Source organism: Zootoca vivipara, chromosome 1, assembly GCF_963506605.1.
Source record: "Zootoca vivipara chromosome 1, rZooViv1.1, whole genome shotgun sequence".
NCBI lineage: Eukaryota > Metazoa > Chordata > Lepidosauria > Squamata > Lacertidae > Zootoca > Zootoca vivipara.
The window spans coordinates 123,298,699-123,312,839 of NC_083276.1; the positions used below are offsets into that span (position 1 = coordinate 123,298,699).

The following is a 14,141-nucleotide window of genomic DNA, read 5'->3' on the forward strand; positions in this document are numbered from 1 at the left end:
TTTTGTGAATCTTTGCACTTTTGTCCATTTACTGTATTTATTTTTCCTGATTTGAACTATAAAATTGTGATTTTTCTTGAGTCAAAATGAGAGTACCCCTGAACATTTTTTTAAAGAAAAAAGCACTGTAATATAATATAATAATAATGTGGTTATAATGTCAGACTAGGACCTGGGAGACCAGAGTTCAAATCCCCACTCAGCTGTATATGTCACTGGATGACATTGGGCCAGGCAGTGCCTCTTAGCCTAACCTACCTTACAGGGTTGTTGTAAGATTAAATGAGGGGGAGAACCATGAATGCCACTTTGAGCTCTGGAGGAGGGAGGTGGGATATAAATGCAATAACTCATCATCATCATCGTTACCCAATCTCCGTGATCCTGAGTGTCTCCTGCTCCCTGGCTGCCCTATGTGCTCAGAATTGCTGCTCATAACACCTGTGTGATGCCACCTCTCTTACTTCAAATTTCCCAATGGCCCTTCCATTAGGCAGCCACCCCCAACCCAGGCAATAGTTTTTTTAAAACTGCATCTCTAGTTCCTTTGCCCAATTCAGCCTGCAACTAAACCTAAGCATGTGTAACTGAAACAACCACATATTGCTTCCCTGTTTATCTGTGTTTCCATTCCCTCCCCTTTGTTGTTTCCCATTCTTAGACTGCAAGGTGCACAGGGCAGGGACTTGTCCCCTCGAACTTTGTAAAGCACCAGTCAAACTGATGATTATATAGAACCTGTGATTTTTATAGAAAATAAAGGAAAAAATAGGTGCTGAATATTTGTCATAAATCTGTATACATCAGCGCTTGCACACATCCGGAATATGCTGTAAAAGGTACAAGGCTGTTGTGATCCTTGCTCCACACCTGCAATATGAGGATGACAACGATCTGAACTACAACCCTTCCATAAAGTGGGCAAAACTCTAATTTGCAATATAGGGGAAATTAAAAGAAAAAGAAAAGTTTAGACCCAACTGTGGCTTGGCCAGGCTACTGTTGAGCTGGGCTTTAAGCCGGCCCTGTCTGCTGGCGCGGACACCATGAATTGGGCTGTGCCCTCTTTGCCCACCGATAAGTCTCGGTTCATCTGCATATATCCTGCTTATGTAAATAACAGTAAAAGACAATACCAAAAGGAATAATACCGCTTGAGAAAGCAGTTGAAAATCCAACATCTACAGAAATTCAAGATGTATGTGCAGTTGGACTTAATGTACTTTTGGAGGAAAACAAAATGCATCTCAGGGAGTGGAACCATCATGCACAGTACAGAGGAAGAGTGCTCATTCGGCTGAAGACAGAAGATGGCAAACCATGTCAGCCTCGGTTTCCAACACGTAAGGCAGCAGAAACAATTCCTAAATGAGAAAACAAGGACACAGAAAATGGGAAGCAGTGACCAAAGCCTACAGCAAGGAGAGAGGAGTTAAAAAAGGTAAAGGAAAAAAGAATAAACGAATGTGGCTGGTACATGTGCAATGTATTAAATATAGATGAAAGCGGTTGTTGGCATCTGAACTAAAAGTTGGAGAAACAATTGCATTTATTGGTGCATAAAGTATTGATCTGATGGGTAGAGATCTTTCCTATTCCACTTAATTCAAGAGGGTTCTGGAAGCTTCTCTGTGCGAAAGAAACAAGCAGAAGCTTCATGATGTTTGGGTGATTCCTTCAGAGAAGCTGAGTACAAGCGGTTTAAACTGGTTCTGTTTTCTTTTCTGTGAAGGTCATGCTGACTAGAATAATGGGCCAGAAGGAGACTGAGTTTCACTCTTCTCCCTCTCTCTTTCCTTCTGGTGTGGTGTTATGAATATAGTGTTAAGGTTTAGTCTTGTTATAAGTTACTGTAAGTTTAAATTAAGTCCGCTGCAAGTGGACAGTCCTGAATGTATTGGATTTGTGACCATTATGCTCATTTGCCTTCAGTAGCAGTAAAGCTCTGCTGGATGAAATGCAATTGCCTCTGGTCTATTTTGGGGTGGGGGAACCCCGCAATGTGTTTAAGTTTTACTCTGCTAACTATACATTGGAATCTTTTGTTGTTGTTTAGTCGTTTAGTCGTGTCCGACTCTTCGTGACCCCATGGACCATAGCACGCCAGGCACTCCTGTCTTGCACTGCCTCCCGTAGTTTGGTCAAACTCATGTTCGTAGCTTCGAGAACACTGTCCAACCATCTTGTCCTCTGTCGTCCCCTTCTCCTAGTGCCCTCAATCTTTCCCAACATCAGGGTCTTTTCCAAGGATTCTTCTCTTCTCATGAGGTGGCCAAAGTATTGGAGCCTCAGCTTCACGATCTGTCCTTCCAGGGAGCACTCAGGGCTGATTTCCTTAAGAATTGATAGGTTTGATCTTCTAGCAGTCCATGGGACTCTCAAGAGTCTCCTCCAGCACCATAATTCAAAAGCATCAATTCTTCGGCGATCAGCCTTCTTTATGGTCCAGCTCTCACTTCCATACATCACTACTGGGAAAACCATAGCTTTAACTATACGGACCTTTGTCGGCAAGGTGATGTCTCTGCTTTTTAAGATGCTGTCTAGGTTTGTCATTGCTTTTCTCCCAAGAAGCAGGCGTCTTTTAATTTCGTGACTGCTGTCACCATCTGCAGTGATCAAGGAGCCCAAGAAAGTAAAATCTCTCACTGCCTCCATTTCTTCCCCTTCTATTTGCCAGGAGGTGATGGGACCAGTGGCCATGATCTTGGTTTTTTTGATGTTGAGCTTCAGACCATATTTTGCGCTCTCCTCTTTCACCCTCATTAAAAGGTTCTTTAATTCCTCCTCACTTTCTGCCATCAAGGTTGTGTCATCTGCATATCTGAGGTTGTTGATATTTCTTCCGGCAATCTTAATTCCTGCTTGGGATTCATCTAGTCCAGCCTTTCGCATGATGAATTCTGCATATAAGTTAAATAAGCAGGGAGACAATATACAACCTTGTCGTACTCCTTTCCCAATTTTGAACCAATCAGTTGTTCCATATCCAGTTCTAACTGTAGCTTCTTGTCCCACATAGAGATTTCTCAGGAGACAGATGAGGTGATCAGGCACTCCCATTTCTTTAAGAACTTGCCACATTGGAATCTACTCTGGATCAATATTGAGTAGAATTTCAATGACATGGATGCCTTCAGGCTCCCCTCCTCTTGCACAAAACAATTCTTATAATCCTCTTTAGCATTAACCAGCAAGATTCATTGAGAAGTCCAATGGGGCTGCCGCGGCCAGAGTAGCATGCTTCTCACAGGAAGAAGTACAATACAGTATCAGGAAGAAGAGGAAGGCCAATATCCAAAGTGCCACAGGTGAGGGAAGGAAAAGTGTGAGGTCCTGATTTATACACTGGAATCTGCTCTGGATCAATACTGAGTGGAATTCCATGACAGGTTATGGCCCAGAATGTTTTCTTTGCTGTGCCGATGGGTTCCTGAGGCTGAGCAGTGGTGAGGAAGTCCGGCTGCGCGGTGCCGGAGTGTTTGCTGTGCAATGCAGGAAGATGCAGCTGTTCCCAACGGGGATCAAACCAAACAACCTTGGTGTTGCCAGCGCCCTGCTCTAACCAGCTCGTCTTCTTCTTCCCTGCACCCACCCACATGGACTTCCACTTGGCTTTAACAGCAGGTCAGTCTCCACCGGATTAACAGCTGCAGCCGCGATGAGAAACCTGCCAGTCGCTTCCACAACTGCCTGCCATGCGCCCTCCAAGAAGCGCGCATGGCGCTTCCCGTTGCGCCTCCCTCTCCTTTGCGCGCAGCTCGACGGGGCGGTTCCCTCGCCTCCCGGGACGCCGCAGCAGCTGCAAATCGGTTGGCGGAGGGATACGCATGGGCTGGGCTAGGCGGGAGAGCGGCTCCATTGGCTGGGGCTTAGCCAACGCGGGATTGTTGCTAGCAGAGGAAATGGACGGGTGAAGGCAGAAAACTGCTGTCTCCGGGATGGAGAGGGTTCCTCTCCACGGTACTCGAGGCTGAGCGCCTGTGCTTGCAGCCGACTGGGAAGGAATCGCATTGCAAAAGGGCTTCTGATCTCTCCTCCCAGCTTAAGATGTAAGGGAATCTGGGGTCCTAAAAGTGGGGAGCGTAGAGGCTCCGTGGGTGGGGGACAGAGAACGAAAGCGGCTTTGGAGAAACATCAACCGATTCCGAGGATTTGGCACGAGTTGCAAACGGGCTGCTGCAGAATGGGTTCGTAATGTATGCATGCATGCGCGTAACCTGGTATAGAGGCCTGATAACTTTTGCCTCTTTCTTTCTCCCCATCCGGAGGAGTGGAACCGCTGGCACAGGGAATCATTGCTTGAAACTACTACCGGTACCCCTGGTAGGGAGGTTCCACTGCAACATTTTGTTGCAGGTCCCATTCAATCACTTATTCAATGTACTTATTTATGTATCTTGTGAAGCACCACCATGAACGCACATTGGGAATGAGGCTCTAGATCAGACATCCCCAAACTTCGGGCCTCCAGCTCCAGATGTTTTGGACTACATTTCCCATCTTCCTCGACCACTGGTCCTGTTAGCTGGGGATCATGGGAGTTGTAGGCCAAAACATCTGGAGGGCCGCAGTTTGGGGACGCCTGCTCTAGATTCCTCTTTCTGGTTGTGCAGTAGGTCTCTACATGAATAATGCTATACCTTCTTTCGTTTCTAAAACTGTAGCATCTGTTGCTAGTTACTCCATTCATAGCAGGTTAATGCTATGAATCTCTGTGGCTCTATGATATTATCTAGCTTAGATGCAGAGGGTCTCTGGTTCAATTTCTGGCTCATAGGAGCCAAACTCCTAGGGGCTGAGGTCTCTTCGCCCCCCATAAAATAATTTAGGGGGTCAAGCCCCCACAAAGCTGATAAGCATTGCCATTAAAATGGGGAGGGGGTGCCATGTCATGTGATCGATTATGCGGGATTAGGCTTACCTGCCCCCCTTCCCCACTATTTCATTCACGTTGGCACCCCTGCTCTGGCTGCATCTATGAAGTCATTCGTACTCCCCTTATATGGGAGGAATAAGACCAATGATTTGACAAAGGCCATTCAGTGGTCCATGGCTAAGTGGGATTTGAATACACTTCAGGCTTTGCCCAGCTGCCTCCTGCTAGAACCCTTGGCAAACTTTGATCAGCTCGTTCCCAGCGACACATTATTTCCTTCCTATGTTTAAACAATGGTGCTTAAGCTTTCACGAACTTTGCAGTTGAGATACTACATGGATAAATATTGTCACAGATTTGTGGGGGGGGGAGGAAGACCCCCCCTAAACCCAAGAAATTAATGAATGTCAGGATCTAGCTAATATTTGGAGACTATTGAAGGGAAGAATTCAGACCATTGGGGAAATACATGCTAAGCTTCCTTTCCAAGCCAGGGCCTCACCTGGGACAGAGGCACATGACCAGAGGTGTTGATAATAATAATAATAATAATAATAATAATAATAATAATAATAATAATAATAAATTATTTATACCCCGCCCATCTGGCCGGGTTTCCCCAGCCACTCTGGGCGGCTTCCAACAAAATATTAAAATACAGAAATCCATCAAACATTAAAAGCTTCCCTAGAGGTCTGGTAGTTGTTGTTCTCTTTGACCTCTGGTGGGAGGGCATTCCACAGGGTGGGTGCCACTACCGATAAGGCCCTCTGCCTGGTTCCCTGTAACTTGGCTTCTCGTAGCGAGGGAACCGCGCACTAGAAGGCCCTCGGTGCTGGACTTCAGTGTCCGGGCAGAACGATGACCCATCTAAAAGGAATCTTGGGCTTGAACAGATAGAGGTTGCCAAGGTGATGGGGTGCGTGAGAAAGGTGACAGGAAGAGAGTGTTTTAGCAAAGTGTGCTGGGAAGGAGAATGGTGTGTGGGGGGGAGAGAGACTGAGATCCATCTTGGGCAGGATGGATCCTGCCCAAGTGCTGGATCCTGCCCAGTGCTGCACTGCTGTGGGCAACAAGCCCGGCTTGAGATGATCATGCTGTAAAATCTGGACTCCATCCAAACTCAGGTGTAAATATGTGAATAAATCATATTTCTTAAAGCTACGACAGTCTCCACCTCATCTTCAGTTTTCCAAATGAGCACAGACCCTGGGTGAGTGCCTGGAATACCCCTGGAATCTTGGTACCACTTGGCAGAGAGTGGGGGTGGCACCCAACTTCTGTAAGAATATACAGTCGTACCTCTGGATACGAATGCTGCATAGTGTACAACACGGGTTACAAACGTGCCGAACCCGGAAGTGACGGAATGGGTTACTTCCGGGTTCAGCACATGCGCAGAAGCGCAACCCGCGCGTGCGCAGAAGCACTGATGCGGGTTACGTAGTGCTCTGGATGTGACCGGGGCTCCAGAACGGATCCCGTTTGCATCCAGAGGTACCACTGTATTCAGAACTTGGCAGTCATTACTTAGGAAAACAAATCTACCACCTTTGCTAGTGGGAAAGTTATAGCACAAGCCAATCTTTACTGTGTTGCTTTAAAACTTCATTTTAAAAAATGTTTTCTACTTTGTTTTCAGAGAGTAAACAGTGCTTTGTTTTCAGAGAGTGCTGGTGAGCACATTACCGTGATGGCTCGCAAGCAGATTGGAAAGTGGGAAAAGTACGGTAAAAGGTATTGCAGAGACTGGGAAAGAGAAGCTAGCTTAAAAGACTGGGTTCGGAGGGTACCAGGAGATGAGTCAAAAGCAGCATGCAGATACTGCATGTGTGAAATCAGAGCTCACCACAGCGATCTTGTGTCGCACAGTAAAACTAATAAGCATCAGAAGCATGTTGCGTTGCTCTCACAGCCTTCAGTGAATGTGGATAAACACCCCTATGAGTTTGAAAAGCGGCATTCATTGCAGCTTGGAAAAGAAAAGTCATTTGGAGCCAAACCAGACACATTCGAGGAATTCAAGCATATGGAAATGAATGATTCCATAAATGTGTGTGCTCTGAAATTAGCCACACACATAGCTTGCCATATGAGCATTTTTACTGTTGATCACCTGGGGTGTATTATTGGTGGAATGGCCGAGAAAGACATAAGCCTTCATAGGACAAAGTGCTCTACAATTATAAGAGATATCATAGGTCCTACAGTGCACAAAGAGCTGCTTCGGGATATTGGCAGCGGGCACTACTCCTTGATCATTGATGAAAGTTCTGACGCATCTTCACAGAAGCAACTTTGCTTGATGGTGCGATACTTCAGCAACAAGCTTAAATGCATTGTATCCTCCTTTGTAGGGTTAATTACTTTCAGTGACACTGATCTAATCACAGAGGCCCTCTTATCATTCCTAAACGAAAATAAGCTCAACATAAAGAAGTGTGTTGGGATTGGTGCCGATGGGCTCAGCGCAGGTATATGCGGTCACAAAAATTCGCTGCTCAAAAAGTTTTACGAACTCAATCCTTGCGGAGTTTTTATTAAGTGCACGTGCCACTCCATTTATCTGTGCTTATCGAGAGCTATCGATGTGCTTCCCCTGAACCTAGAATATATGGTTGCGCAGACCTTCTTGTGGTTTTCTCAGAGCACGTTTCGCCAGAAACGGTACGCAGAACTGTATGCTGCAATCAACGTTGGAGAGATTGCCCTGAAAGTGTTGCAAGTTACAAACACGCGGTGGCTGTCTATTAGTCCTTGCCTTAATAGAATACTTAGCCTGTATGATACTCTGAAGTTGCATTTTCAGTCTGTCAAAGACACTGAAAACGACTACAGTGCTCAGCTGCTCTATCAAATGTACTCTGAGCCTCTTAACAGACTTTACCTGGTTTTTCTGCAGCCTCTCGTCCAGGAAGCAAACAGGCTCAGTAAGTTATTTCTTTTGGAAACTGCTAATCCAGTAAAACTGATTACAGAGTTAGTGATGTTCTACAAGACTCTGCTACAGAGAGTCGTGAAGCCTTCTGCCTTTCCAACATGGTCATCCATAATGAACTATGACATTAGAAGCAAGCAAAACTACCTGTCCCTCTCCGAAGTTAATCTTGGGCAAGTGTTCCTCTCGGAATTAGCAGAAGCCAAAATCTCTTGCCAAATTAGAGAGGCCATTCAAACGATGTGTCGGGATTGTGTTTTTGAGCTTGCAAACCAAATAAAGCTTCGCCTGCCCCCAAACGTGGATCATCTTGAATCGCTCACCGCTCTAAATCCTTCAGTTGTTCTGAGTCCCCTAAGACCTGCATTTTCAGCTTTGTCGTTTTTGCCTTTATACAGAGGGGATCGCTTGCAACTGGAGCAACAGTGGAGGAATCTGGATACAGTTTCTTGGACAAACACAGAAGATAGCCAGATAGAGCAGTTCTGGGTAGAAGTTGTAAAACATACAGATGACGTGGGAGATAAAGATTTTGTCGAGCTAGGATTATTTGCCCTTGCACTTCTCACCCTGCCCTTCAGCAGTGCCGCCGTGGAGTGTACAGTTTCACAAATGAATCTGATAAAGCACAAGCTGAAGAACAGGCCACAGGACAGCCTGCTAGAAAATATTCTAAGGATCAGAGCTTACATGCACAGAAATAAGATTTGCTGCAACCAGTTTCAGCCATCCAAAGAGATGATTTCTTTGTTCAGTAGTGAATTTTATGCTGTTGCTAATAGCAAGGGTGCTATAGAAGGCTATGATGATATATTCTGAAGAAGAAAAAGTCGAGATTTTTAACATTGCATTCTTATAAGAGCATTGAGTGACTTGTAGTTATACACTTTGCCTTTCTGACATTCTCTTACTGTTGAATTCACTGTTTTTAGTGTCATTTCCACTGGTTTTTCAATTCTGTGTTTTATCTGAAACATGCTGCCTTTTACTGCAGAAGTAGCAGATACCATTGATTAAATATGTAGTTTTGAATATGCCTTGTATTTTGCCTCTGCTGCAGGCTTCCAGGTGCTCGCAGCTAGGGAGACTGCGAGAGATCTCAAGTTCTTAAAATCTGTTACTCTCTTCTGTCATTAAAAATGGTTCTGCATTCTTAAAAATAGCTTAAAATCAGACTATACTACCTGGCGACAATATTTATTGTGCAGTCTTGCATGTAAAAATGCTGAAGCAGAGACTGGAATTTATAGAGATGCCGAGATTCATGTACTGTAGAACAGTGTTTCCCAACCTTGTGCCTCCAGATGTTTTTGGCCTACCCTAACTCCCATGATCCCTAGCTAGCAGGACCAGTGGTCAGGAATGATGGGAATTGTAGTCCGAAAACAGCTGGATGCACAAGGTTGGGAAACACTGCTGTAGAAGGCTTGAGTCAGCTCAATGAAATCTACTCTTCCTTTCCCTTTAATCAGCTGACTATCACACCATATCACATACCGCTTTTGAAACACCTTTCAGTTTCAAAAGCAGTTTGGTTTTGTTGGGTGTCTGAGAACACAGTCCTAGGCTTACATTTCTTTACATCCTAGCCGACATGTTTGCATCATCGAGAACTAAAATAGGACAACCAATTCACTGATGAGAAACAAACCTTGAAATTAGCATATTAAACTTAGTTTGCTTAATTTTGCTTAATTTACTCCTCTGAAGTCAGTAGGATATTTTAATAAAAATATTGATAAGTGACTCCAAAGTTGTATCGAGGGAGGATTTAATGGTAGCTTAGTAGAGTTTTAAATTTGCTTTCAGAATAATACTGTTCTTTCAGAATACAGTAACCTACAGTAGACATTGGAAACGGGCGGGATTGGAAGTGGGCACCAACTTCAGTTTAGTGCAAACATCAAATCTTCAGGTGTCACTTTTCTAGATATCAGTGCATGGAGTTTTTCTTACATTCAAAAGTTTTAAAACAATTAACAATTATTAAACCAAGGCCTTAAAAGTCAACATGGACTTTTAGGTATAACATGTTTTGGTACTTGTATCAGATTTAATCATCAATAATAATCTTCTGGTAACAAATAAATTAAAACCCATACCAAAATGAGCTGGCTTTTGCATGAATATTTGACAAGTAGCAGGAACTAAGCTGTGAATGAATAAATTATTAGAGGGCTAGAGAAGAAAATGGAGTGAACTTGCAGCTTGACCTTTTTAAAAAAATATGTAAACATACAATGACAAGCTTCTTATGTTGAACATAATTGTTAGACTGCTAGCTTTAAATGCAAACTAAAGCTCACTTACCTAGGCCTAAGTTTTCTGGAGAGCTTTTGAATGAACTTTTCTAAGATCTGGTTAGAAATGGCAAATAAAATGTATCTGTATGACAGGATAAATTATTAGGTTTAGAATACAAATTTGCAAGAGGCTTTTGAAAAACGATATATAGTTTTTGGTTATATTTGCATTAGTATTAGCATGTATTTCATTCATTCCTTGAGAGTGCGGTGTGTTAATACAGAAGATGACAGACATAAACGTTCTTTGCTGACATTTAGAAAAAAAATCTTCATGAAAACTGTAGCTCTACACTAAAAGGATAATGATGAATACATAAGAGTGGGAAAATACATCTGTGTACATTAACATTACAGTTTTAGGAACTGACTTTTTTATTGACTCTTCTAAAAATTTTTAGCAATATACAGTTGTGAAATCAGTCTAAAAATAAAAAGCGACATTCAATGCTTTTAAATTTCAGAGCAGGCCCATTTAAATCAATAAGACTTTATTTCAGCAGGTACATTATGGGTATGAGTTAGTTGACTTACCGGTACCACCCAAAAGGATCTAAAATGTATTCTAGTTATTTGAACAAATGTTTGTTGTTTATATAAATAATTATTTTTATAATAAATGTTTACATTGTTTTGAATGTAGTCTCTTCTGATGTTTGCCAGTGAAGGGGGGCACAGCTAAATAAACTAATTCCGGAAATTTGCAAAATTTGGTACTAATGCCTGTTAATGATAATATATTCCCCAAGGGGGGGGGGGATCATATATGACTGCAACCCACACTTGTATAAGTGCACCAGCTTGTGAAATAAGAATCTAATTAATGCAGTGCCTAATTTAGCCACTCATTTCTAAACATAGAGCAGATATCTGGAAGATTAGCCTCTGCCTAGCGGAAACGTTTTGAAACGGATGTTGCAGAACTCTTCCTATAAAAACGATAAATGCTCTTTCCTTTGCTTAGAGTGGAAGATTTGGTAGTCCTGAATTACCTGAAGGTCATCTGGAGTCAGGATCTCTCCTTGAAACTTAGAAAAGCAGATACAGCAGGCTGAAGTTTTGACCATAATGGCTTAATTCTGCCTAAGGCTATTGAAACAGACTTTTAAGTTGGCTTACACCCATCTCAGTGAGTTTCATAATTTACAGTGTGCTGTTAATTATTCTATTACTTCTATAACATAGCCTCATCCTTATTTTGTTTCCCTTCAGCTAAGTATGTTGAGGCAAGAAATGTGACTGAAACAGACTTTGCTTGGGGGGATGAAGAGTGTGATCTTGAGCAACAGATAATTCATTTACGGTAGATCCTCTGCACATGAAACGGGCAGGATTGAGTAGTTATTCCTACTGCCTTCGATATAATAGGTCATATTTAAGTAAGACCTTGCTCCTTTAGTGAGCCTGGGCTTTTAAGTTACCAGTTTTAGAGAAAGAGAGGAGTTAAGAGCAAATTGTAAGAGTAAGAAGCTGTTTATCCGATTCTCCATCCTTGCGCTGCCATGTGCAGAACATTTGATAAGCCCACAACATGTGCATTTAGCTTCTGCACACTGAGCTTTATGTGCTTGGCAAACTTTTGAAAAAATAAATATGGGGCGGAAAGGGAACAGGCGTACGGGGAAAAATGACTTGGACCGTATATGTGCTTTTGGCTTTAGATGTGATCCCTAGTACATGACTCGCGCTTATGTTGCCAGCTTACTGTATTTGCAAACCACCCAGCGATCTTCAGATGAAGGGCAGTATACAAATTTAATAAATAATTTTTATGGGTTTTTTTTTTGCATTTATTTTCCACATTTTCAGTAGGAGCAGCTTTACTTGCTAACAGTTGCAGTTGTAGGCCACCCACCCACCGTGGCGCAGGATCAGAACTCAGGTCCCTGGGATCTGCAAGCAGAGGGCATCTGGGGATGGGGTGGTGGTGCTGGGAAGGGGTCAGGAGCCATTTCCCTGGGCAGGAGGGATGCAGCTGTTTGGGGCCCCTGGCTGTGATGGAACTGGGAGGGGACACGCATGACGGGGGGCGCAGATGCAAGCACTTGCCTTTGCAGGTGACGACCAACTGCTCACTGAGGTCTCGTGGGGGGGGGGGGACCAGGACATTGGAGGATGGGAGGGGGAGGTTTTTAAGCAGAGCTTGGTTGGCCACCTGTTAGGAATTATTTGGCTGCAAGTCCTGCATTGCAGGGGGGTTGGACTAGATGGCCCTCAGGGTTCCTTGCTGTAAACAGAATCTGTCCTTATTCCCTTATGGGGTACGCAAGAGCCCTTACAGCAGGCATAGGCAACCTTGGCTCTCCAGATGTTTTGGAACTACAACTCCCATGATCCCTAGCTAACAGGGCCAGTGGTCAGGGATCATGGGAGTTGTAGTTCCAAAACATCTGGAGAGCCAAGGTTGCCTATGCCTGCCTTACAGAGTCCTTTGTAGGTTCTCCATCGGTAGGAGAAATAACAGAGGCCAACCAGAGAATACAGTATTGAGAAGCAATGCAGCTAGTAAGCCTGATCTTTATTGAACTGTTGCAACAGGGTGCTCCCCTTACAGGCAGGAGAAAGTAGGAGGACCCAGAACAAAGGTGTGCCTGCCATTATATAGACATTTTGAAATTCCCTGCCATGGAGCTCAAGACCACCCCTCAGATATGTTATGTTTTTTTATAACAGATACATCATATATACATCACAGAAGGGGCGGTCTACAAAAGAAATCTGAGTGCCTTGTTTATCTCCTGTCACTTGATTGGATTACCTGGGGAGCCTGGCCAGTCTTTTTGTAATGATAAATACTTAGTTCCTGAGCTAGGTCACAGGCTCACCCTATTCATACACAGACATACCCTTAAGACAGGATTTGTGAACGAAAGACAATGGGGAGCCTTTTCCATTTTCCTTCGGCCTTGCAGAGAAATATTTGAGGTCAATTTGGGAGGGACAAAATATTTCAGGACTTTTTCTGTGGTTTACATATTTATGTACGTGTTTGCTTGGTACATTTATGAACATTTATTATATATCATTATTATATACCACTGAGCCTAGGGCTTGCTGATCAGAAGGTCGGCGGTTCGAATCCCTGTGACGGGGTGAGCTCCCGTTGCTCGGTCCCAGCTCCTGCCAACCTAGCAGTTCGAAAGCACGTCAAAATGCAAGTAGATAAATAGGAACCGCTACAGCGGGAAGGTAAACGGCGTTTCCCTGTGCTGCTCTGGTTCGCCAGAAGCGGCTTTGTCATGCTGGCCACATGACCTGGAAGCTATACGCCGGCTCCCTCGGCCAATAATGTGAGATGAGCGCGCAACCCCAGAGTCGGTCACGACTGGACCTAATGGTCAGGGGTCCCTTTACCTTTTTATTATATATCTAAGACCTTAAAATTCTTATAACAATTCTATGAAACGGCTTGCTTTACTCCTCTGAAAAGGCAAAATGTGGCTGCCCCTGGCAAACACATGCAATGTTAGGTTTGGTAGGAACCAAGGCCTAGGTTCAGCACACACATACCCCACCCAGGCACCCCCAAACTGCGGCCCTCCAGATGTTTTGGCCTACAACGCCCATGATCCCTAGGTAATAAGACCAGTGGTTGGGGAAGATGGGAATTGTAGTCCAAAACATCTGGAGGGCTGAAGTTTGGGGGTGCCTGTCTAGTTCATACCCTCCCAACTTTTCTCTCTGATGAAAATAGAGATGTCCTGTTCCATTATAATTATACTCGGGGCAACTGATTGGCACACTGCGTGGCTTCCAACATACACGGAAACATAATAAAACATTAAACTTTTTTTTTAAACAAAGTTTCCCTATACAGGGCTGCCTTCAGATGTCTTCAAAGGCTGTATAGTGACTTATCTCCTTGGCGGGTGGGGGGGGGGGTTGCATACCTCCATACACTCCAACATTTCTCTGATGAAAATAGGGATATCCTAAGGAAAAGTGGAACCTTCCGGGATCAAATCAGAAACCGGATGGCTTCTGTAAATTCTGGGACTGCCCCTGGAAAATAGGGACACTT

At 43.9% G+C, this 14,141-nt stretch overlaps 1 protein-coding gene and 1 pseudogene across 2 annotated transcripts; both read left to right on the top strand.

Moving 5' to 3' along the window:
* The first annotated feature begins 1,046 nt into the window (after nucleotides 1-1,046).
* On the top strand, nucleotides 1,047-1,503 carry LOC118084421 (signal recognition particle 19 kDa protein-like; annotated as a pseudogene).
* Nucleotides 1,504-3,905: 2,402 nt separating this feature from the next.
* LOC132593037 (uncharacterized) lies at nucleotides 3,906-10,812 on the top strand. 2 transcript variants are annotated; one of them, XM_060281534.1, is made up of 2 exons: nucleotides 3,906-4,190; nucleotides 6,522-10,812. In XM_060281534.1, the coding sequence occupies exon 2, from the start codon at nucleotides 6,573-6,575 to the stop codon at nucleotides 8,634-8,636; it is 2,064 nt and encodes a 687-aa protein (XP_060137517.1). In that variant the 5' UTR covers nucleotides 3,906-4,190; nucleotides 6,522-6,572; the 3' UTR covers nucleotides 8,637-10,812. The 2 variants fall into 2 exon arrangements, with proteins under 2 accessions (XP_060137517.1, XP_060137521.1); XM_060281538.1 differs by having other exon boundaries at nucleotides 3,906-4,052.
* The last annotated feature ends 3,329 nt before the right edge of the window (nucleotides 10,813-14,141 follow it).